The 23,160-nt window shown below is 40.0% G+C and overlaps 1 protein-coding gene and 1 long non-coding RNA gene across 2 annotated transcripts in view; both read right to left on the reverse strand.

The window, feature by feature from the left end:
* lamb4 (laminin, beta 4) overlaps positions 1-23,160 on the reverse strand; it is a 74,007-nt gene that overhangs the window by 2,370 nt on the left and 48,477 nt on the right. Inside the window, exons 27-34 of the mRNA XM_039614183.1 lie at positions 16,805-16,956; positions 16,176-16,375; positions 15,059-15,256; positions 14,477-14,621; positions 2,291-2,498; positions 1,232-1,367; positions 977-1,144; positions 673-826 (exon numbers count right to left, since the gene is read on the reverse strand). Coding sequence (XP_039470117.1) covers positions 673-826; positions 977-1,144; positions 1,232-1,367; positions 2,291-2,498; positions 14,477-14,621; positions 15,059-15,256; positions 16,176-16,375; positions 16,805-16,956 — 1,361 coding nt within the window. The remainder of the gene's footprint in view (positions 1-672; positions 827-976; positions 1,145-1,231; positions 1,368-2,290; positions 2,499-14,476; positions 14,622-15,058; positions 15,257-16,175; positions 16,376-16,804; positions 16,957-23,160) is intronic.
* Positions 18,501-21,129, reverse strand: LOC116320225. The gene is made up of 5 exons (XR_005613556.1): positions 20,333-21,129; positions 20,149-20,218; positions 19,580-19,750; positions 19,308-19,473; positions 18,501-19,230 (listed from the first exon to the last, which is right to left on the reverse strand). It is a non-coding gene; the product is annotated as an uncharacterized LOC116320225 (long non-coding RNA).

A 23,160-nucleotide genomic window follows, 5' to 3' on the forward strand; every position in this document is an offset into this window, starting at 1 on the left:
TTTAATAATACAGTTTGCGTCAAGAAAATGTTAACATATTTAAATGATGCTTTCTCTGTGTGGTTATTATAATTGTGAAATTAAAAATATCATAAAAATATAGGCTTTTACATTTCAACAAGTGCAAATAAAGAGGACGGTTGGTCACCCTACTTTAACACTGTTGTGTCTGCATTGTCTTGTGCCTGTATCGTTGTGTTCTGTCTGGTGTTGCACTGTCTTTGTTTTTTGTTTTTTTGCAATTTTTTACATATAAATAATATCACTCGGTTTTCCTATTTTCATCTTCATATTATTAACCGCCTTCGTCCTTCACTCACTCCAAACAGTACCGCCATACTTGTCAATGCTCTTGTCACATCTCTTTTCGATTACTGTAATTCTCTTCTCTGTGGTCTACCTCATAAACCTCTACATAAATTGCAGTTAATTCAAAATACAGCTGCTCGTATTGTATCCAGAAATAGATCCACTGAACATATAACAGCTGTTCTTAAACAGCTCCATTGGCTTCATACAACATACAACAGTTAAACACAGAAGCAAAGCTGTGATGGGGACAGAGATTTTACTTTGTCCAGGAACAACAGAGATGACATTTCAGTGCCTCAGAGTTTATCTGAAGGTCACACCTATCACACCTCAAACACACCAGCAGGTCAGCGGTCTGACCTCGTATCTGCTGGAGTTTGTCCTCCACTTGTCTCTTCATGTCCTCAGCTTCCATCATGATGTTCTTCAGTCGACCAGCAGCTTGACCCTCGACCTCCTGATTCTGTTGTTTTTGCTTTAAAACCTCAAACTGCTTCATGACATCATTGAGCTCCTGTTTGACAGAAACAGTGTTCTGATTCTCATCTGAGAGGTGAAACTGAAGACAGAGACTCAAAGTTGTGTGCAAAGTTCAGAGTTTTACACAGATTTTTCTTATCTAAAAGCCTCAAGCACATATATATGTCTCTGTTGCTGTTTTTACCATCTCTGCATCGGCGGTCATGTTGAAAGCACTCTCTGCCGCCTCTCTGGCTTCTCTCGCTGCCTCTCTGTTCTCCTCAGTTTTATCCTTCATAGCTTTGATCTCTTTCCACAGATCTTCGGTCTGAATCATGAGCCTCGCCTCAATGTTGTCCAGTGTGACTTCGGCCTGAAACGGAAAACAAACACGAGCACATCAGCATCAGGCTGAACAAACGTCTAAGAGATCATATGTGAAATATTTTGGATGTTTTACATCTCGGATCCTGTCTTTGGTTTCATCTTTGTTTCTGCTCACTCTCTCCAAGAGGTTGTTAGCTTTGTCCTGAGCTTTGTCTGCTTCATAAATATCCTGAATGATCTTCCTCACATCAGTGTTCTCCATCTGCTCCCTAAATACAATAAACAAAGACGATTAAGGTTCAGAACACGAGGAGGACAAATATGGACAAATCACAAATCAGAAAGGAGGTAAAAAAGGAGGTAAAAACATCATAGAGCAGCGACTCTCAGACTCAGAAAGCTGATCCTGCTCCTGCTGCCGAAGATTCGAAGGACCAGTTCAGCACTGAAAGCATCTCACTATACCTGAGAAAAAAAATCTAAAACTCATGAAGAAAAATAATGTTTCATGCAGTCACAGATCAGCCGTGGATGTGTCCAAAACTCCTCAGTGTTTGTCTGAAAGTCTAAAAGTGAAAAATGGCCTCTGATACTGTTTGAAGTCATCTTCACAGTCATGGTATTATATTGTTCATGACATCATCAAGCTCCTGTTGGACAGTGTTGTAGAGAGAAGTTGTGTCCTTACCATTTCCATATTGAAATGTTATAGATTCTTTCATTGGTGACAAAAATGGGGGAAACACAGATGAGAGAGAGCAAATGATCTAAAATCAAAAGAATAAACATGGAGGTTTCTGTGGTAAAGTCTTAACATGGGGATGACTCACTGCTGGAGCCTCTGCTGGATGTTAGAGGAACTGCAGCTGATGGTGATTTTAGGGTAGGGGTGGGCAACTCCAGGCCTCAAGGGCCGGTGTCCTGGAGGTTTTAGCTATCACCCAGGGTCAGCACACCTGAATCACATGATTGGTTCATTACGAGGCCTCTGGAGAACTTCAAGACATGTTGAGGAGGTCATTTAGCCACTTAAATCAGCTGACATATCTAAAACCTGCAGGACACCGGCCCTTGAGGCCTGAAGCACCCCCACCCCTGTTTTAGGCTAAAGGTTGTATGTCATTTATTTTCTAGTTTCTAGTTTTTGGTTTGAATTAAAATTTTACGTCATTTTTATGTTCTCAGCACTGACTTGAGGTCCCGAGCTTCCTGCTGCAGGTCTCTGGCTGCCTTGACTTTCTTGTCCAGGTTGTTTAAGTCCTCCAGGAGTCTGGTGGCATTTTTCAACAAATTACCGACGTTACTGATTATGGACTGGATGTTAGCAGGTGACTGTGGGAGCTGGATTCTCAAAACAGCTTGTGCCATTTTCTCAGTGTCCTCTGGAGGAACCATGTCATCTGTCAGGGAGGAAATGTGAAGAGCAATGAAAAGGTTTCCTGCAGAGAAACAACACATACTCACATAGAACAGCATCACAACAGCACCAACATACTCTGTAAACCCATGCTCTCTCTCTCTCTCTGTACTTTGTTGCCATCTGGTGGCTCGTGGTTCAATATGGACATGACATCAGTGGTTCCCAAACTTTTTTTTGCCAGACCCCCCTTTGTTTTACAAGAAAATGTCCCCCCCCCCCCCCCCACACACACACAAACACAAACACATCCTCCAAACACACACACCCATATTTTGCTCCATTGCGGTTTATTTCACACCTCAAACATTTAGTAAATGATTAAGCAAATACAAGTAAACGGCAATAAATTACAGGTAGTAATAAAATATACTACTAACTCTTTTACACTGCGTCCACACCTACACGGGTATTTTTGAAAACCCAGCTGTTTCTATGCGTTTGGGCTTTTCGTCAACACGTAAACAGCGCTGCGATTCACCGAAAACGGAGATTATTTAAAACTCCTTTTTTGCGTTTACGTGTGGACGAGGATTACAGAGTTCGTCACGCAACGTCAAAGGTATGTGCCTCTTTTCACGTCACGCTGTGCGCCACGTTATTGTTTACATGAGATGAATTGCAGAATGGCAGATAGAGACAAAATACTGTTACTGTTAATCTGACTATCTGCAGGTTTTACACGCTTACATATACACATGCAGTTACTGTCCCTGCATTTAGAAAGGCAGAGGCGTCACGGTGTAATTATTTTACATGTAGTTGTTTTTTTTCCTGTGTAATAATATTCAACATTGCTGTCAATACATTTTTCAAAAAATGCCTCTCTGTGCAAAATGGGTTTAAACACATAAACAGCTGTGGGATACTGTTTGTCCGTGATTTGAACCGGGGGAACAAATTACGGCAGGATCAACCTGATATTATTTGTATCCCACTGTAACTTTACTGCATAAAGAGCTAACATGTCCAAAATGTCAGGAGTAGTTATTACAAGAAGTGTTTGTGAACTAAAAATCAAGAATGTGGGATACTGTTTGTCCGTGATTTGGAGAGCCCAGCGCTGCTCCCGACGCAGGGAAACTAATTTTGCAGGGGAGACCTACCTTGGCACTTGTGCAGGTGAAGCCAAAGGGAAGATATGCTTCACCATATTTTCTAGTCTTTGGCTTGGAAGGAAGTTGGTTTGGAAACATATTGATGAAGCGATGCTTCATCTCCTGCTTTGCGTTTATGTGGGAGCCCCGTCAAAAACCTGTCCACAGTGTCCAAGTGCTCTTTTTTTTTTTTTTTTTTTCATACCGCGCCCCCCCTGCAATGGCTCTGCGCCCCCCCTAGGGGGCGGGCCCTACACTTTGGGAACCTCTGCACTACATGTATAAAGGCTAATTTGAACCATTGAGCCCTGTTCTTTATAACTGCCACAGATTTAACACTGCCTGTGAATTTGGATTGAAGAAATGCACAAACCAAAAATCAGCAAAAAAACACCAAGCTTAAAAATTCACAATGAAAGAACAATATAGTGTCTACAACTGCTTTAACATTCATGTAGATATTAAAATGTCTCAAATAATTTTACATCTTTAGTATGTACAACTGGATGCTGTAGCTGTTGAAACAGAGACCCTCAAATCTGAAGTACTTGACTCCCTGGTATAACTATTAAACACACAGCTTAAAGCAGATAACTTGTAAGCTGGAGAGGAAATGGCATCTTACTAATTTAGAAGATCATCATTTAGCCTGGAGAAATAGTTTGTTTTTTTCCCACACTATGTAATATATCTAATCTCCAAAAGTTGATTCTGTTTATCTGGATGTAATGTTCTCAGTGGGAGAAACGTTTCGTCACTCATCCAAGTGACTTCTTCAGTCAACTGTTCCGATATTCCTGACACATACGGGATCACTACAGGTTTTTGCTTAGGCAGCGGTTGTCCTTCTCTCCTGGATCGGCTGGAACTTTCTTTAGACTCCTTCCCAGCTTTGACAAATGTCCAACTGGGATAACCACATTTACTCAGGGCCTTCTTGATGTGATGTTCTTCTGCTTCCCTGGCCGCTGGGAAGCTGCTGGGAAGGCGCCTAAAGAGAGCTCCAGCCGATCCAGGAGAGAAGGACAACCGCTGCCTAAGCAAAAACCTGTAGTGATCCCGTATGTGTCAGGAATATCGGAACAGTTGAGATGCATTTTTTCTAAACACCGCGTCTCTGTGGCTTTTAAACCCCAAAACACACTGTACCAAAAATTGGTCCACCCCAAGGATCGGGTCCCCCAACACAAACAGAGTAACATGTGTACGCTGTTAAGTGCCAGGAGGACTGGCAGGATTTATACATTGGGGAAACCAAACAACCTCTGGACAGGAGGATGGCACAACACAGAAGAGCTACCTCATCAGGCCAGGACTCTGCAGTGTACACAGAGCACCTTGTCAGGTGGGAGTAACGTGTTATGCTGCTATTATTTGCTGCTATTTTTTATGATCATTATTATTATTCCATTAATTATTAATATTGATAGTGCATTTAGATGTTTAAACATATTGGCACCCAATTAAGCTTTTATTACAGGTCCAAGAAGAACCACTTTAAACTGTTGAGTTGAATCTATAATTTTAAATGTTTTTCAATGCTCCTATAATCTTAAATGTTTCTGTGTAGACTGCAGGGACAGGAAATATACTCTGTGTAAAGACAGGAAGTTACATGTTTTTGAAGTTGCCTGCTTCTGCAGAAGTGAAACCGAAAGCAGAGTCTCAGTGCAAATAATTCTGAGGAGCAGTTTGGATGATGCCATTATCATCTTTGATGCATTTACATTTCTGATTAAGCTTTGATTATGCTTTAAGTAGCTGTATTAGATGGAAACATTTGTTTTATATATTTTATATGTCAGTCAAGATTATTACACACATACACACACATAGGTTCAGTTGTGTACGGGCTGGCCTTCTGTCTGGTGGAAAGGTTATGAAGTGAAGGGTGAAATAAAGGACAGCACACACACCCACACACACACATATTAGATAGACTCATTTATATAGGTAAGAGTTTAATTATGTTTTGCTTGCGACTGCAAAGTTGTGCCTGCATGAGTGACAGTTTGTGCAGAACGTGGACCTGATGTTCCAGAAGATAAGCCTGGGCAGGATGGTGACAGGAAGCACCTGGGTTCGAGCCGAAGACAATGTTCTTTTTAAACTGTGTTCAAAGTCAACAGAACATTTGTGGTTTTGGAGTGACATATGCTGTATTGAGTCTGCTTGGCAACAGAAGGGGGGGGGGAGCACTATCACCCCCAACCCTATAAAGTCTTTGTTCTGACTATTGTAAGATAGTTCAACGCTGAATCTGCACAGTGTTGGACTCCACATGTGTAATTCATTAAAATGTCGTCTAATTGCACCAGGCCGGGTCAGTGGTTATTTTGGATTCCACCTCAATATCAGAACCTTAACAACCTGTATAAAAAAGCCCAAAGCCGACTGTACTTCCTCAGGAGGCTGAGGTCTTTTAACATCTGCAGGAAGCTCCTGAGGATGTTTTACCAGTCAGTGGTTGCTGGAGTACTTTTCTATGCTGTGGTGTGCTGGGGGAGCAGCACAGCAAAGAAGGACTCATCCAGGCTGGAAAAACTGATCAGGAAGGCTGGCTCTGTGGTCGGCATGAAGCTGGACACTCTGGTGTCAGTGGCAGAGAAAAGGACACTAAAAACATTGCTGGACATTATGGACAGTGCTGGGCATCCTCTGCACACAGCCATAAACAACCAGAGGAGTCTGTTCAGTGACAGGTTGCTTCTCCCAAAGACAAGAACCAACAGACTCAAAAACTCCTTTGTCCCACACGCCATCAGACTGTTTAACTCTTCTCTGGAGGGGAGAGGGAGGGGAAACAGGAGGACAAAGGAGGGGGGGACAACTAAGCTGTAGTGCCTCTTCACTTCACTGTGCAATACTTTTTGTGCAATACTTTTTGTAGTCATAGTCACTGGTGCAATAGACTTCAATACTTGAAATGTGCAATTCCCTTGTATTCTTATTCATATTTATTCTATTTATCCCTTTCGTATAATTTATTTATATATGTCTCTGTATTTATATATATGTGTATATATAGTATTCTGCTCACGTTCTGTAACTTCTGTCGGTGCTGTGCTATTGGAAACTGAATTTCCCAGAGGAACCCACCCGAGGGATTAATAAAGTCTTCTCTTCTCTTCTCTTCTCTTCTCTTCTCTTCTCTTATCTGTATTTACACCTACAGGCCAGTGGACACTCTTTCAATGATGAGGATGTACACATCCTGGACAGGGAGGAACGCTGGTTTGAGCGCGGAGTCAAGGAGGCCATTTAAGTGAAAAGGGAAAGACCATCTCTGAATCGAAGAGGGGGCCTAAGGGTACATCTGTCACCATCTTACAATGCTGTGATTGTGATTGTTGATCAATGGTCATGAGAATTTGCATAATCATGATGAAGGAACTGACCTCCCAGCCCATTGTTCCTTCAGTGGGCTGGTTTCAGTCATTATGCAAATGTACTGTTTATAAGATTGGGGAAACCTGCAGTCAGCTGAGACTGAAGAAGTCACTTGGATGAGTGACGAAACGTTTCTCCCACTGAAAACGCTACGTCCAGATGAACAGAATCAACTTTTGGAGATTTACTAACCTGGATTATTGAGAATGCATCAAAAAATATATCTAATCTTTGCACAACATCTCTAAAATTAGAAATATCCTGTCTCAGAGTGATGCTGAAAAACTAGTTCATGCATTTATTACTTCCAGGCTGGACTACTGTAATTCATTATTATCAGGAAGTCCTAAAAACTCCCTGAAAATCCTTCAATTAATCCAAAATGCTGCAGCAAGAGTCCTGACAGGGACTAGAAAGAGAGAGCAGATTTCTCCTGTATTGGCTTCCCTTCGTTGGCTTCCTGTTAAATCCAGAATTGAATTCAAAATCCTGCTCCTCACATACAAGGTCTTAAATAATCAGGCCCCATCTTATCTTAATGACCCTGTAGTACCATATCACCCTATTAGAGCACTTCGCTCTCACACTGCAGGCTTACTTGTTGTTCCTAGAGTATTTAAAAGTAGAATGGGAGGCAGAGCCTTCAGTTTTCAGGCCCCTCTTCTGTGGAACCAGCTTCCAGTTTGGATTCAGGAGACAGACATTATCTCTACTTTTAAGATTCAAACTTTCCTTTTTGCTAAAGCATATAGTTAGGGCTGGATCAGGTGACCCTGAATCTACCCATTACCCTTTTAAAGAACAACTCCCTACTACAGTTTAAATACACTGGATGATCCATCAATTAATTTTAGAACTGGTGAAGCCTCTTGGATGAAACATGTTCACAAACTTAAAGATGTCCCGTCGCTTTCTTTCCAAACTCCTTAGACTTCCGTGACCTGACTGAGGACCTACACTGAGACTTATCATTTAGTTCTATTTGTCTACTATTTATATTTTATTCTGGCACAGTTGGTGTGCAGCACCCACAATTTTATTGTACAAGTACAATAACAATAAAGGGCTATTCTATTCTATTCTATTCTATTCTAACTCTACAGGACCTCCACATTTATAGAGGACCACAAGAGCCACGCGCATCGAAATAAAAATTTCTGTGCTTTAATAATGAATTATAGAATAAATTCTGCAATTGTAAATTCATTTTTGAATTCCAATTTAATAAACTGCATTTCAAAATCATTTTTCCAATTGCATTTCAAAATCCTTTTTCCAATTGCACTTTAATAAACTGCATTTTAAAATCCTTTTTTCAGTTGCACTTTAATAAACTGCAGTTCAAAATCCTTTTTCCACTTGCAATTTAATAAACTGCAGTTCAAAATCCTTTTTCCACTTGCAATTTAATAAACTGCAGTTCAAAATCCTTTTTCCACTTGCAATTTAATAAACTGCAGTTCAAAATCCTTTTTCCACCTGCAATTTAATAAACTGCAGTTCAAAATCCTTTTTCCACTTGCAATTTAATAAACTGCAGTTCAAAATCCTTTTTCCACCTGCAATTTAATAAACTGCAGTTCAAAATCCTTTTTCCACTTGCAATTTAATAAACTGCAGTTCAAAATCCATTTCCCTTTCCTGTTCGCTCCAGGATTAGCTGCTGGATTAGCTCCTGGATTAACTGCTGGATTAGCTCTTCGATTAACAACTTGCTGGAGGCTATTCAAATTAGCCACACCGTGGGATGTAAGGAGCTCTCTGATTGGTTGGTCAGACACAGGCTGTCTGCCAGCCTGGATTTTTCTAGCTCATAGCTTCGCCCTGCTACGAAGCGTGTGTGCTTGTACAAAGGCCGTTCAGCGTCGGGATTTACACTCGGCTTGACACGGATATGTGAAGAATGAAGGGACCCTGCAGCGAAACGGAGAGCCAACCTCTGACTGAGTGCCTGTCTACACAGTCTGACCACCTGTTGAAGGTAAGGTGCTAACGTGGCTAACGCTAGCATCACCGCACGTAGCCCGCTATTTTAAGGTCATCTTAGCTAATGAAAGTTTTACGTCGCAGCTGTACGAGCTCGCTACGTGTTTTGTAAGCTGCTGTGCTCTTCACAAATAAAGCTGGAAGCAGCTCAGACTGTTAGAACCAGCACTGAGACCTGTTACATTTATACAGTGTTAGAGCAATGGCTGCAACCTACAGCCTTTAAACTAGCGATTACAATGCTGACAGTAAACTCGTCAGTCCAGATGTTACCACATTACTCTATGGTACTTACAGTTAAAACAACTGAGACAGGCTGATTAAAATAACAGCTGTCAGTTCTCTCATTCCTTATATCAAGACTGGAGCTCACACTACTGATTTCAGTTCATTTAATATGTGAGTGCACAGATTCATTCTCAACTGGACATAAATGATGATCAAAGGTTGTATATATGATGAATTCATCAAATCCCAGCCTCTAACACAGTGCGCTGAATCTTAGCTTTGAATGTCCAGTATATTCTAATCAGTGCAATGTAAGCATTCACTGAACCTATAGTATCTACACCTGTGTGGCAAATGTGTGGTAAAGATACAGATAATGAAATTTAATTATTAATACAATATACATCATGAAAAATGAAAGCTGAAATTGATTCAGTTTAGTACTTTTCTCTGTATGCTCTGTGATTATAAAGGCCTTAAATTCTGTGATATATACTGTAAATGATTTTCACAGAGGTCTTAAAGTACTTAAATCACTGCTGATAGTCTGGTTGTTTATATTTTCACATGTTTTTGTGTCTGTAGGGCTGTTTGATGACGATTTGGACTCATCTGGGAGATGAGGACACACCCACATCTGTTCCATACTGCAGCCATTGATGGTGTTACAGCTCTGAGTCAGCTTTGGGCCATCAGACGCACACACTGGAAAACCAGCACCTGGACTTCATGCAGGAGAGACGGCCTAAGTGATGTAGGTTCATAAGCGAGTTCAAACATTTCTGGCCTCTTATCACTTAGATTTTGAATGCATTTAAAGCAGGAACTGCACACTAGGGGTGGGTTTTAATAATTGATTCATCGATTGAAATCGATTCTGGCTTGGATAACGTGAAATCGATTCATTAAAATCCTGAATCGATTTTTTAATATAAATTTATTTTGCCCGAAACGCCAGAATCTCAGGTGAAACCTCACAAAATTTCAACAACCACCAAACAGCTAAGACAGTAAATGAGAGCAGGTACACGGATTCTGCACAAGGACGTAAACACACAGCGCGGACCCGCGGATCAGAATCAGTGAGATGTCGCTTTCTCACCCGACGGGCGCTGCAGCTTTAAGCCTGCACGCTGCTCCCGCGGACGGCAATCACTTTCTGGCACAACAACTGCACGGACACGGTCGGTGCTGAAAGCCGACAGCTCGCTGATTCTGATGTTTCATGGTCCGCGCTTTGTGTTCACGCCTTTTGCGCTGATTCTAAAGCTGTTAGTTTTATCTCTCTCAAACAATATTGACTGAACCAGCAGCAAAGAAGATCCAAACTACGCTTCACGTAAACATCGTCATGAATTTCCTCTGACTTTTACTATTTTGCTTCACCCACGATAAAATCACACTTCATGCACAGCTCTCTCTCTCTCTCTGTACTGTTTTCTGCATTATTCGCCTGCTTGTTACGCACAACTCTACCGTTGTTTACAGCGCTGTCGGCCGCTGTTTTTTTTTTTTTTTTTTTCCGGTTTTACATACTTCCGAAAAGAAAACCTAATTTCTGCCGTTCAATACTGAACAAATTTAAACTTTTAAAATTATGCAAAACGCTTAGCCGTGTCTCTAATAAAACCGCTGTAACGCCAGAGGTAACGCTCATATGTTGATTAATGGTTTTCTTTCGTTTTTGATGTACTGCAGATACATATTTTATAAAATCCCAGGCCAGGAAAACCACCTTCATGTTTTTCTGTGTTTTATCTTCAGCTACTTTGACACAAAGGCATCTGCTGTGACGCTCACACCTTTGATAAAGTCTTGCGTGTGTCAGCTTCCTTTTTATAGATACAAAAATATGTCAATGTACTGATCTGAATTATAATATTTCTGACTGTCAAAATTTCCCAGATTCAAATCGAATTTAATCGAATCGAATTGAATCGAATCGTGGATCGAATCGATTCGGGACCTTGTGAATGGGAAATGAATCGATTCTAGAAATCAGTGACGATACCCAGCCCTACTGCACACCTAGCTGTCAAAAGTTTGGCAGCATGAGTACTGTAAAGTTTTGTAGGGTCCTTGTTAAAAATTCCACAAGCACCACACCACATTTGTCATATACAGTTCCATTTTGTACAGGACATTTTTGAAATTATATAGATATGTATATGTATATATATCTCCTTGTTATCCACTTGTCAGTAATTTTTGAGTAAATGGATGTCACTGATAAATCAGTGGTGATTCACCTGCAAATGTTTTTAACAAACTTTGTTTTTTGTAGAATTCATCAGCAGCTGTGGAGAGATGCATTTGAATATCTTCTGGTTCCACTTTTCCTTACCGGGAAGCTGAGTATTGCTGATTTCTGACAAGGACACAAACCTCAGTGCTTATCATGGGTGTTACATCCTCTGTGCCGCAATTCCAGAGAAAACGAGAGAGCAACGACCACTCATTAAGACCAGCCAGAAATCTGTCCCTTTCTGGCAGCTGTGGAAACTTCCAATAAGAAAGTTTGCATTCTTAGAACAATGCTGGGTCATGTGTGATGTGTCATATGAGGATATTACATTTTGCCTTAATTCTGCTCAATTAAGTGTTTTGATCGTTGATCCAATATGGCAGCTTTGTGTTGTGCTGCAAGTTAAAACCCATTGTCCTTATGAGCACAGCATCTAACAACTCTCCTTAAAAAAAGTCGACTGACTTTAACTGGACACAATGGTTTCCAGTGGGAGATACATTCATCACTCATCCGTGACACTGGAGAAGTCACCTGGATGAGTGATAAAACAATTTTCCATGGAAAATCCAGAGGAACTAAACTTTGTTGTTGTTTCTTTGGGCTCAATTTTGCCTGAGGCTGAAATTGAGCATTTGCCAATAATCAGATAAAAAGATTGTTGAACCAGGTGGTATTCTCTGGACTTTAAGACCAAAACTGAACTCAGTGAATTGACATTAGACTGGAATTCGTAAGATGAATAGAAATACTGCTGAAGCTGAATGATATATGTGTGTGTGTGTGTGTGTGTGTGTGTGATCTTTGTTTTCTCCAATTCACCAGGTCTGTAAAGTTCAGTATGACTGTGGTACATGATACAAAAGAATAAATACAGAAGAATAACAACTTTATGTGAATAACTTTACTCTTCTTAAAAATAACTCATAAAACAAGTAAAAGTACAAATGTGTACAAGTTAGAGACTTCCTCAGTAAGTTTACACTCTTTTGGAGTGATTTTAATTGTGTGTTAAAGAAGAAAGAGATTAGAGGTAAAGTAGAGGATGCAGAGTCCATCACTGAGGCCGCTCTCCTGCATGAAGTCCAGGTGCTGGTTTTCCAGTGTGTGCGTCTGATGGCCCAAAGCTGACTCAGAGCTGTAACACCATCAATGGCTGCAGTATGGAACAGATGTGGGTGTGTCCTCATCTCCCAGATGAGTCCAAATCGTCATCAAACAGCCCTACAGACACAAAAACATGTGAAAATATAAACAACCAGACTATCAGCAGTGATTTAAGTACTTTAAGACCTCTGTGAAAATCATTTACAGTATATATTACAGAATTTAAGGCCTTTATAATCACAGAGCATACAGAGAAAAGTACTAAACTGAATCAATTTCAGCTTTCATTTTTCATGATGTATATTGTATTAATAATTAAATTTCATTATCTGTATCTTTACCACACATTTGCCACACAGGTGTAGATACTATAGGTTCAGTGAATGCTTACATTGCACTGATTAGAATATACTGGACATTCAAAGCTAAGATTCAGCGCACTGTGTTAGAGGCTGGGATTTGATGAATTCATCATATATACAACCTTTGATCATCATTTATGTCCAGTTGAGAATGAATCTGTGCACTCACATATTAAATGAACTGAAATCAGTAGTGTGAGCTCCAGTCTTGATATAAGGAATGAGAGAACTGACAGCTGTTATTTTAATCAGCCTGTCTCAGTTGTTTTAACTGTAAGTACCATAGAGTAATGTGGTAACATCTGGACTGACGAGTTTACTGTCAGCATTGTAATCGCTAGTTTAAAGGCTGTAGGTTGCAGCCATTGCTCTAACACTGTATAAATGTAACAGGTCTCAGTGCTGGTTCTAACAGTCTGAGCTGCTTCCAGCTTTATTTGTGAAGAGCACAGCAGCTTACAAAACACGTAGCGAGCTCGTACAGCTGCGACGTAAAACTTTCATTAGCTAAGATGACCTTAAAATAACGGGGCTACGTGCGGTGATGCTAGCGTTAGCCACGTTAGCACCTTACCTTCAACAGGTGGTCAGACTGTGTAGACAGGCACTCAGTCAGAGGTTGGCTCTCCGTTTCGCTGCAGGGTCCCTTCATTCTTCACATATCCGTGTCGAGCCGAGTGTAAATCCCGACGCTGAACGGCCTTTGTACAAGCACACACGCCAGTAGCAGGGCGGCTATGAGCTAGAAAAATCCAGGCTGGCAGACAGCCTGTGTCTGACCAACCAATCAGAGAGCTCCTTACATCCCACGGTGTGGCTAATTTGAATAGCCTCCAGCAAGTTGTTAATCGAAGAGCTAATCCAGCAGTTAATCCAGGAGCTAATCCAGCAGCTAATCCCGGAGCGAACAGGAAAGGGAAATGGATTTTGAACTGCAGTTTATTAAATTGCAAGTGGAAAAAGGATTTTGAACTGCAGTTTATTAAATTGCAGGTGGAAAAAGGATTTTGAACTGCAGTTTATTAAATTGCAAGTGGAAAAGGATTTTGAACTGCAGTTTATTAAATTGCAAGTGGAAAAGGATTTTGAACTGCAGTTTATTAAATTGCAAGTGGAAAAAGGATTTTGAACTGCAGTTTATTAAAGTGCAACTGAAAAAAGGATTTTAAAATGCAGTTTATTACAGTGCAATTGGAAAAAGGATTTTGAAATGCAATTGGAAAAAGGATTTTGAAATGCAGTTTATTAAATTGGAATTCAAAAATGAATTTACAATTGCAGAATTTATTCTACAATTCATTATTAAAGCACAGAAATTTTTATTTTGATGCGCGTGGCTCTTGTGGTCCTCCATACACATTTGTCATTTTATGTGTGCTTATAAATGATCTGAATGACTGTCTCTTAAATCTGTTGATTTCATTTTTGTGTCCATGTCTCACTGATCAAAGTGAGATGATCTGATGATCTTTGCAGGCTGAGAAACAACACACTGTACATGACTGCTCAACAACAATAAGTTAATGAATGTGGAGTGAGCACTGACCCATCAGGTAGTCTTTGACTTGCTGAATAAGCTCTCTGGGTTTGCTTTTCTCTCTCTCACACGAGTTTGTATTGTTGCTGATCCGGTCTTGCAGATCTCTGGCCCGGTTTTTGGCATCCTGAGTCGTCTGATTGGCATTATTGATCTGACAAAATAAATCACCATTTAAAAGATTTAGTTTGTGGAGAGGGATGCGAAATATGACATTATGGTAATTGGTCTACATGTAAGTTTATAATGCTACAACACTAGCATCTGCCATATTAAAAACATCTGTGTGAGGAAGGAAAGAAAATGTGATTTGAGTCATCAAATTGAAACAAACATTTCTGTTTGTTCATCCAAAAAAGTGAAACAGGAAGAGCTCTAGTGTTCTGTCGATCACACACAAATGTCAAAGAAATGTAGATGCAAAACTCACTGATACTGTCTCGTCAAATGAAACCACAAAACATCACCAACACACTTCCACACCAATGTGGTGCTTGGTTAGAGGTCTGCAGGTTTAACCTGTGTTTAAACCTCACCCCACTCCCATAGAGGTTCCCCGAGCATTCACCAGTGTTTCCAGTCTAGACCTACCTTGTTCCTGGTGTCCTGCAGTCTGGAAGGCAAATTCACGAGCTGGTCTTTCAGCTTCTCTGCAGTCTCTGAAGCATCCTCACTGACAGGAACAGCTCCTTTACAATTTGGACCTCCGCACTTCCTGTTCCCCAGATCACGCCCACAAAGAGCTCCAGTACACCCTGAACAGTCCTCCAAACCTGGATCTCCACAGACCTTTACCACACCACAACAAACTGCTTAAATGGCATTCACATTTACCCAGCGGTTAGTGTTGATTTGATCACATGCAATCAATGATTTGCACAGCAGCACTGAGACACCAGGACAATCAGCTATTCATTTAATCCTGCAGCTACTCACGTGATATATTAGTCAGATGACCTTACAGTTCAATGTTTACATTATAGGGTTTTTTGTTTGTTTGTTTGTTTGTTTTTTGACAAACTGCATCTGGTTGTTCTAGATAGGACATTTTCCATCAAAGAACAATTTGCATGTTTACATCATCTTATCTTGATTTAATGAAAGGTAGGTTTGGTGTTGGTGATGTCATGCCTAACGTCATTGGGCCAAACCAAATTCATAGGTTTGTTCTTTGTAGAAAATGTGCCAGTGGTTTTCAGGTGTACCTGTTTGACCTGATGGTACTGGCTAAAACAGGTGCGGTTTGCTCAAGGCAAGGAGACGCTTGACATTTTGTCTTAGTGTTCGGTTTTTCTAACGGAGAGTGCGGTAAACTAAACATGTCTGCTGAGTTTGGCCCCTTAAGAAGTGGGAGGCACATTTGCAAACTGTTGTAATTCCTACACCGTTCACCTGATTTGGATGTAAATACCCTCAAATAAAAGCTGACAGTCTGCAGTTAAAGCACATCTTGTTCGTTTCATTTGGAATCCATTGTGGTGGTGGATAGAGCCAAAAATGTCAGAATTGTGTCGATGTCCCAATATTTATGGACCTGACTGTAAATCATTGGCTAAAAATTGATTGAATTTATTGATCACCATGCCCTCCAGTTTTATAGGAGCTGAGCTGCTCCCACTCAGCGACCTCACCAGAGGTTAAAACTCAAACCCTTGTGACCTCTTTGGTAAAGATAAAGATATCTTTATCTTTTGGTAGAGATACTCACCTTCTGGTTGAGCTGAACCACACTCAGCTCTGTGACCTTCTTCTTCAGCAGTGCCAGGTCTCCTGTGTTGCACATGCTCAGTTTGTATTTGACTTCCTGTCTGGTGTCCATGGAATCCTCTACAGCTTTGCTGACATTTCTCACTCTCTCATGCTCCAACATGAAGACTTTGTAAAGCGTCTGGATCTCATCCAACAGCTCTACAACAGGTTCAGATGAGACACGCGCTAAGCAGAGAAAGTGAAATCATGAAACATGAAGTCTACTCTGTGATGAAAACAAAGGTTTTCTGATGTTTTATGATTCATGTTATATTCACTCCATTATGTTTAAAAAGATGAATTTCTTTCTTGACAAACAGATCTGCTCTGTTTTTAACTGAACCATGAAAGCAGTTTCTGAGAATATTTATGTTTCTTCACTTTCTGTTAGAGATAAGTGAACATTTTTAGGTATTTAGCTTCATATTAAGACCGTGCATGTCCTGATCTTTAATTTAATTGTGGAGTCTTCAAAAACTCAGAAAAAGATCATGTGTAGTTTATCTAAAGATTTTTAAAATCCTCTGATGTGACCAGAACTGAAGTGATTTTAAAAACAAAACATTTAAAGAAATGCAATATTTGTACCTTTTTGTCGGTCATTTATGTCATCAGATGGGACACTAGTGAGTTTCTTCTTAAGGTTCATGATTTCTAGATGAATGTTGTCAATTTCAGTGTTGAAGAGGGGAGACACGTCAATCAGGATCACTTTTGCATCGATGGCATCTTTCACCTTCCTGTGAGATAAATACACTCTGATTATTCAGCATGAGGTAAATCTTCCTGAGTGCTCTTTGATTGTACAGTATTGTGCAAAAGTCTTGAGTAAGCCCTCATTTCTTTATATTTTGCTAAGTTAAAGGCAAATATGTGACTATTTATTGAAACATGCAGCCATACATAGAAATAGATAAAAACAGACTGCACAATTCTAACAAACTTGAACGTCAGTATTTGGTATGATTACCTTCATTCTTCAGCAAAGACTGAGCTCTCTGAGGCAGCTTTCTGTATTTTGTTTTAGTCTTCAGAAAGAGTTCTCCATGCTTCTTGAAGGACATCCAAAGTGCTTCGTTGGATGACGATCCCACACTGCTTTAATATTGTTGATGTGCAGGCTATGGGGAAGCCACTCCATGTCTAACAGTATTCTGTTGTGTGTTTTGGTATTACATCGTTTTGTATGGTGGATCAAACCTGATACTGGTATTTTTCTGCGTTCATCAATTTTATCAAAGATCTTAATGCTGACCACCTCCTTTAAATTTGTCAGTCCGTCAGATTTTAGTTTAATACATTTTTTGGCATTTCTTAAGGACATGATATTTTAGACACTGTTCATCTGAAATAGTCAAATTTTTTAGGCCTGACACTTCAGATATATATCAAATTTCCTTCCTCTGAATCTGGTTAGGTACAAGAACTGAACTGAAAATGAGTGAAAAAGCAGCCAATGTCCAAAGAAAAACTTTGAAAGACCTTCAGAAAGTATGCACAAAAGCACTTTACAAAATTACGGGAAAGTCTGGCTCCTTGGAAGCAAAATATAAAGAAATGAGGGGAGACTCAAGATTTTTCCACACTGTTAGACTTTTCATCTCCACTTTATGGTAACATACTGGTGTCACTGTTGCCAGTGCCAAACCGTGACGCCGTGTTACGGTAGTTTACCGTTCTGTAGGATTATTCCATTTTTTGTTGTTGTGGTATAATACTCTTCACAAATTATGGTAACACACTGTAGCCTCTTTTACGGTATCCCACTGGTGACAGTGACATCAGTGAGATACCGTTATGCCTTTTGTCGTAAATTACGTCAACAAAGTAACATCATACTGTGATTAAGACCTTACCTTTATCACGCATCATCAGTACCAAAAATATCCATCTCTTTTAAAGGATACCGTGTTCCCACAGGCGGTCATTTACTGTTTAACATGTCGTAATTTACCGTAATATCAGGAAACAGTAACATACTGTAAGAGACTGAGGGTTCCATATATATATATATATATATATATATATATATATATATATATATATATATATATATATATATATATATATATATATGTATATTTTCTGAACCCTTTGAAACCCTCCAGATTATAACCCTCCAGTACACACACACACACATATATGTATATATATACATACACACACACACACACACACACACACACACACACACACACACACACACACACACACACACACACACACACACACACAAAATAATTCATGTGCTTTACACTACTTTTTATTTCAGTTCTGATTTTCCTCTGTAGAAATACACATTTCCAAAATCAAAAACTGAAAAGAACTGAAAACATATTTTCATTGAGGAAGCATTTGTTTTTACTAAACCATTTAACTCATGTATTTTCTTAGATGGTTGTACAAACAATAATGATATTATGTCATATATCCATATCATGACAGACAACATATGCTCAAGTGTTGGGTTTTCTTAGTTAAATTTTGTAGGATCTTAAACCTACACTGTGAAGTACCTTGGCATTCATTTTGTTGGCACCATACAAATAAACTGAATTGTAATGAATACAATATCAAGCCCCACACTTCTGCCTTTATACAGTTCAGTTCAGTTCAGTTCATTTTTATTTCAAACATGTGCATTCACAATCATTACAAAATATAATTCCATTCTTTTGTTTGAAAAGGAGTAGGCAGAAGTATACACTTATTAGTCCCTACCCCCTCATACACTTTGTCCAAAATACTGGCTCACACCACCAAATCAATGCACAAAGCAGGGTCCACAAGGACATGGATGAGCGTGTGTGGTGTGTGTAGAGTGAGCCAATACATGTGACAATTAAAGAGTAAGTAGCTGAAATAATTTCGGGTAAGAGAAAGAAAAAAAATCAAAACTGTTGCACTCAAAAAACCTATTGGACAGAGACAGCTTCTTGTAAGATGGTGAGAGAGCTTGTCTTCATTGTTGTTCGTCTTGTGTAAATGTCCAGAAAGCATGGGCCATGGATCATCTGTGGAGACACAGGTAACAACACATTGGTCACTTAAATTATACAAGAAATTCACTATAAATTCCAACAACAGTTACCTAATTTGAAGTTTTCCACTCAAATTCAATAAGCCGCTGGAGGAAAGTTGTGACATGAGGGTTAATGTGAACAACCTTTTTCTTCACAGTGGTCCCAGTCTTTCTGCTTGTGCCGACCTTGGAGGTACATTTTGTTCCCTCTTCAGGATTTATCCTTACAAAAAACCTTAAAGCATGCCATAATAAATAGTAACATACAGTAACATTGAGTTGTGATGTGAAATAATGAGTTACTTATACTTTATCACTATTAGCTAACTGTTCAAACATACCTCTGAATCAGTTCCAATGTTGCACACGCTGACTCCTGGTATTCCAGGTTCAATACATAGAATGAACCAAAGAAGACATCGCATCAGCAAAGGTGTTCTCTTTGTCCAGCTCAACAATTACACGCCCCTCTGCACTCACCATCCAGCAGGTGGCGGTCATTGAACTTTGTCCTGTATGTATAGGGGCAACATGTTGTCATTGTGCAACATAAAATAATTTCAATACTTCACTTCTTCACATTAAATTACCGGAGTTGCATCAACTGTATGGTTATTTTGGAGTTTATAGTTTGTGCTGCTGTTAAACTTTAGTCAGTATTGACTTCAGTATTTCTGCTGTTGGTGTAGCTAGACTACCATGTTGATCAGTAATATGTAATGTGAAATTTGATATTGTTACTTTGCTGGGTTCACTGAGACACATGTCCAACAACCTTGGTTTATAAAGGAAATTACAGAAATGTGAACTAATAAACAGAGACTGGATACCTGTCTCCACAAAAAGCTCCTGTGTCAAACAGAAATTGTAATACGGTCTAATCAGCTCTATTTAATAAATGACTTCTTACCAAGTATAATCAGCCTTGGGGTGATTGGCAGGTTGCTCTCTGCTTCAAGGGACATCCTGGTAGATGTTTCCTGCCAGAAAAAGGACCAAGACATTTTATGTAACAAAAAACAAACAAACAAAAAAAAAAAAAACAGGACAGCAACCAACAGCATTAAACATAGAGCTGTATGTAAGAAGCTTACATCTGCTAAGACAAAGAGGGAGTCTTCATCTTCCTTGTAATACTTCATCATGAGAAGTATGGCTGCTGTGCCAACCTTGTTTTTGGTCAAAACTCCCTCACTTTCTATCTGCTGGATGAGTGTCCTTATACCAAGGTTACATTTGAGCTTCTAGCTGGAGAAATAGTTAATAATCCTTCTGCCTTTGGTTATGAGGGCCTGACTTAAGCAATCACTGATATCAATGCCTCTGAGTTTGTAAAAGTTCGAAAGACCTTTCCGAGTAAACAAGAATGGCCACTGCTCCTGAATTTCAGCTACTGAAAGTGAGGGACAACTGTTGATAAGCTGCCGCTGAGAAATATATGTGAGGCACATGAAGTCATCCACATCAGATCTCTCCACAGCTCCAGGTCCTTCTGAATTAAAAATTGTTAACAGGATGTGTTTCTTTTCCTCTAAAGAAGCTGGCGTTTCCCCCTCAGGAAGTTCAACTGGTTGCCAATTTATACAAGCGTAGCTATCAACAAGGCATCTAACTTTTTTAGGTGAGGCTGCATTACTGTTGGGACTGCAGTCTTCCTCATTCCTGGTTCTCTTTGTTTGACGAAGTCTATGTGTTGCATTATCTCGATTAACATGTGTCATGGTCCTGAGTCTGACGAGTCAGTGTTTTGTGTTTCCTTATATCATTATATGTTCTTGTTTATTCTGGTTATGTCTTTTGTTAAGGTTTGCCATTTGTTAGATTTCTGTTCTGTGCCTGCCTGCTCCCACTTCTCTGTGTTCCCTCTGTCTGTCCATGGCATCACAGTGTCTGCTCGTAAATCTGTCTGTTAAGTTCAGTGTCTTGGCGGGGCGACCGTGGTTCAGGGGGAAGGTTGCCGGTTTGATCCCCAGCTCTTACTGTCCTGGTCATTGTGTCCTTGGGCAAAACACTTCACCCTACCGCCTATTGGTGTTGGCCAGAGGGGCCGATGGCGCGATATGGCAGCCCCGCTTCTGTCAGTCTGCCCCAGGGCAGCTGTGGCTACAACTGTAGCTTGCCTCCACCAGTGTGTGAATGTGAGAGTGAATGAATAATGGAATTGTAAAGCGCTTTGAGTGTCTAGAAAAGCGCTATAAAAATGCAATCCATTATTGTCTGGTTCTGTGTCTGTGAGTTTCCTGTTTTATTCTGAAGGTCTCTGTCTCATGTGAGTGTTCTCAGCTTTACGTCTGTGTCTCATCAGCCCTGATTTCTCCCAGGTGTGTTCCCCTCCTGTCTCCCATCCCATGATCACTCCTGTGAGTATTTAAGCCCTGTGTGTTCTCCTGCCTTTTGCTGGTTCATCTGTGTTGCTTCCTCGAGTCTCCCTGTGTCTCTGTTCTGGTTTCAGGTTAGTTTTCCCAGTTTAGGTTCTCTTAGGTTTTGTTTTGTGCCTGCTACTTTCCGGTTTGTGTGTCCATCCTTATTAATAAATCTCATTCGCATCTGAAGCTGCCTGCATCTTGGGTCCTCCATTAAAACTCACATGGCTTGCCCTGCTAGCCGTGACAACATGTTCAACTCTAGATTTGATGCTTCTTAGTAGTGAATAATGTCCACAACCCAGTCTTTCTCCCTTTTCAGTAAAATCTGCAAATGTTTGAGGGTATCTGTTTATAATGATGTTAGCAACCTCTTCACAAGATGGATGTTTAGGGTTTCTGCAGTGAACTTGCATGGCCTCCACAACAATTCTAACTGTACTTCTCCTGCCCTCTGGATGAGCTCTGTCTCCTCTTGTGATTGCATGTGATAGTCAGAGTGGAAATCTTTCCCAAAGAATGTGGAAGTGTGAGACCCAAGAGCTGGAGTAATGGTTGTACATAGTGGTGGACGTGGAGGAGGAGGGGTGAGGTGGATAGCTTGATGTTTCAGCTGATACAGCAGGGCATGGAAAGGCAGTTTTACGGACCTTGTCTTCACTTCTGCTTGTGGAATATTAAATGCAGACAGTTTGTCAGACAGTTTTGCAAGAACATTGTGCATTGCACAGCTGTGAAGATTCTGAAATTACTCTGATGCACTGTATAGTGCTGGTTGGCAAGAGCATTTTTAAATTAAACAAAGCCAATCGATATAGAAATAAATCTTCATCAGTAGTATTGTGCTGTGAATCCCTGTCTTCTAATAGATTAACTGTGTCTTGTCCTTGTATCATGGCAATTTCACCAATTTCTTGTTGCCTTGACTGCTGAACTGTCTACTTATGTTTTCGAGAAATATGGCTGGAAAATGATGTTCGGACACTGAAGTATTTAGAGCAACCTTCAAATGGACATAATACTTTTTTCCCCATCTTTGATATGAAATCTGAGATGGGCACAGAGTTGTGAAGTTTTGTGCAGCATACCCACATCCAGGAACTTGACAACTGAGGTCACCAGTGAACTTATAGAACTCCTCCTCAGTGGTCTCCCTTCTTGTTCTGTGATTCCTAGGCATATGTGAATGAAAGGCAGGAAATCTTCTGAAAGTGGCAGGACAGTTCTCAGTTCCACAAGAAAACCTTTAGTTCGCTACATGTTTGTGACTTTTAACATGCAAACTGAACAATATAAATTTCCATGCATGGAAGCAACAAAATTTACAAATAAACATAGTTGCAAAAACTTTAATGACCAATTACCTATCCAAAATGACACATGCAATGCAAAAAAAGAAAAGAGTATTGTCAATAGGCACAATTCCCAGTTTTTACATGATCAAAATTATTCACAAAAGGCTTCGATAAACACAAAATGTGTGCCGACAAAAAGCACAGTAAAGACAAGTGAACAGTGCACAAAAATGAAAAGATATTTGAGGTCGACGCTTAATGGGT

This window comes from Oreochromis aureus, linkage group 7 (genome assembly GCF_013358895.1).
Source record: "Oreochromis aureus strain Israel breed Guangdong linkage group 7, ZZ_aureus, whole genome shotgun sequence".
Lineage (NCBI taxonomy): Eukaryota > Metazoa > Chordata > Actinopteri > Cichliformes > Cichlidae > Oreochromis > Oreochromis aureus.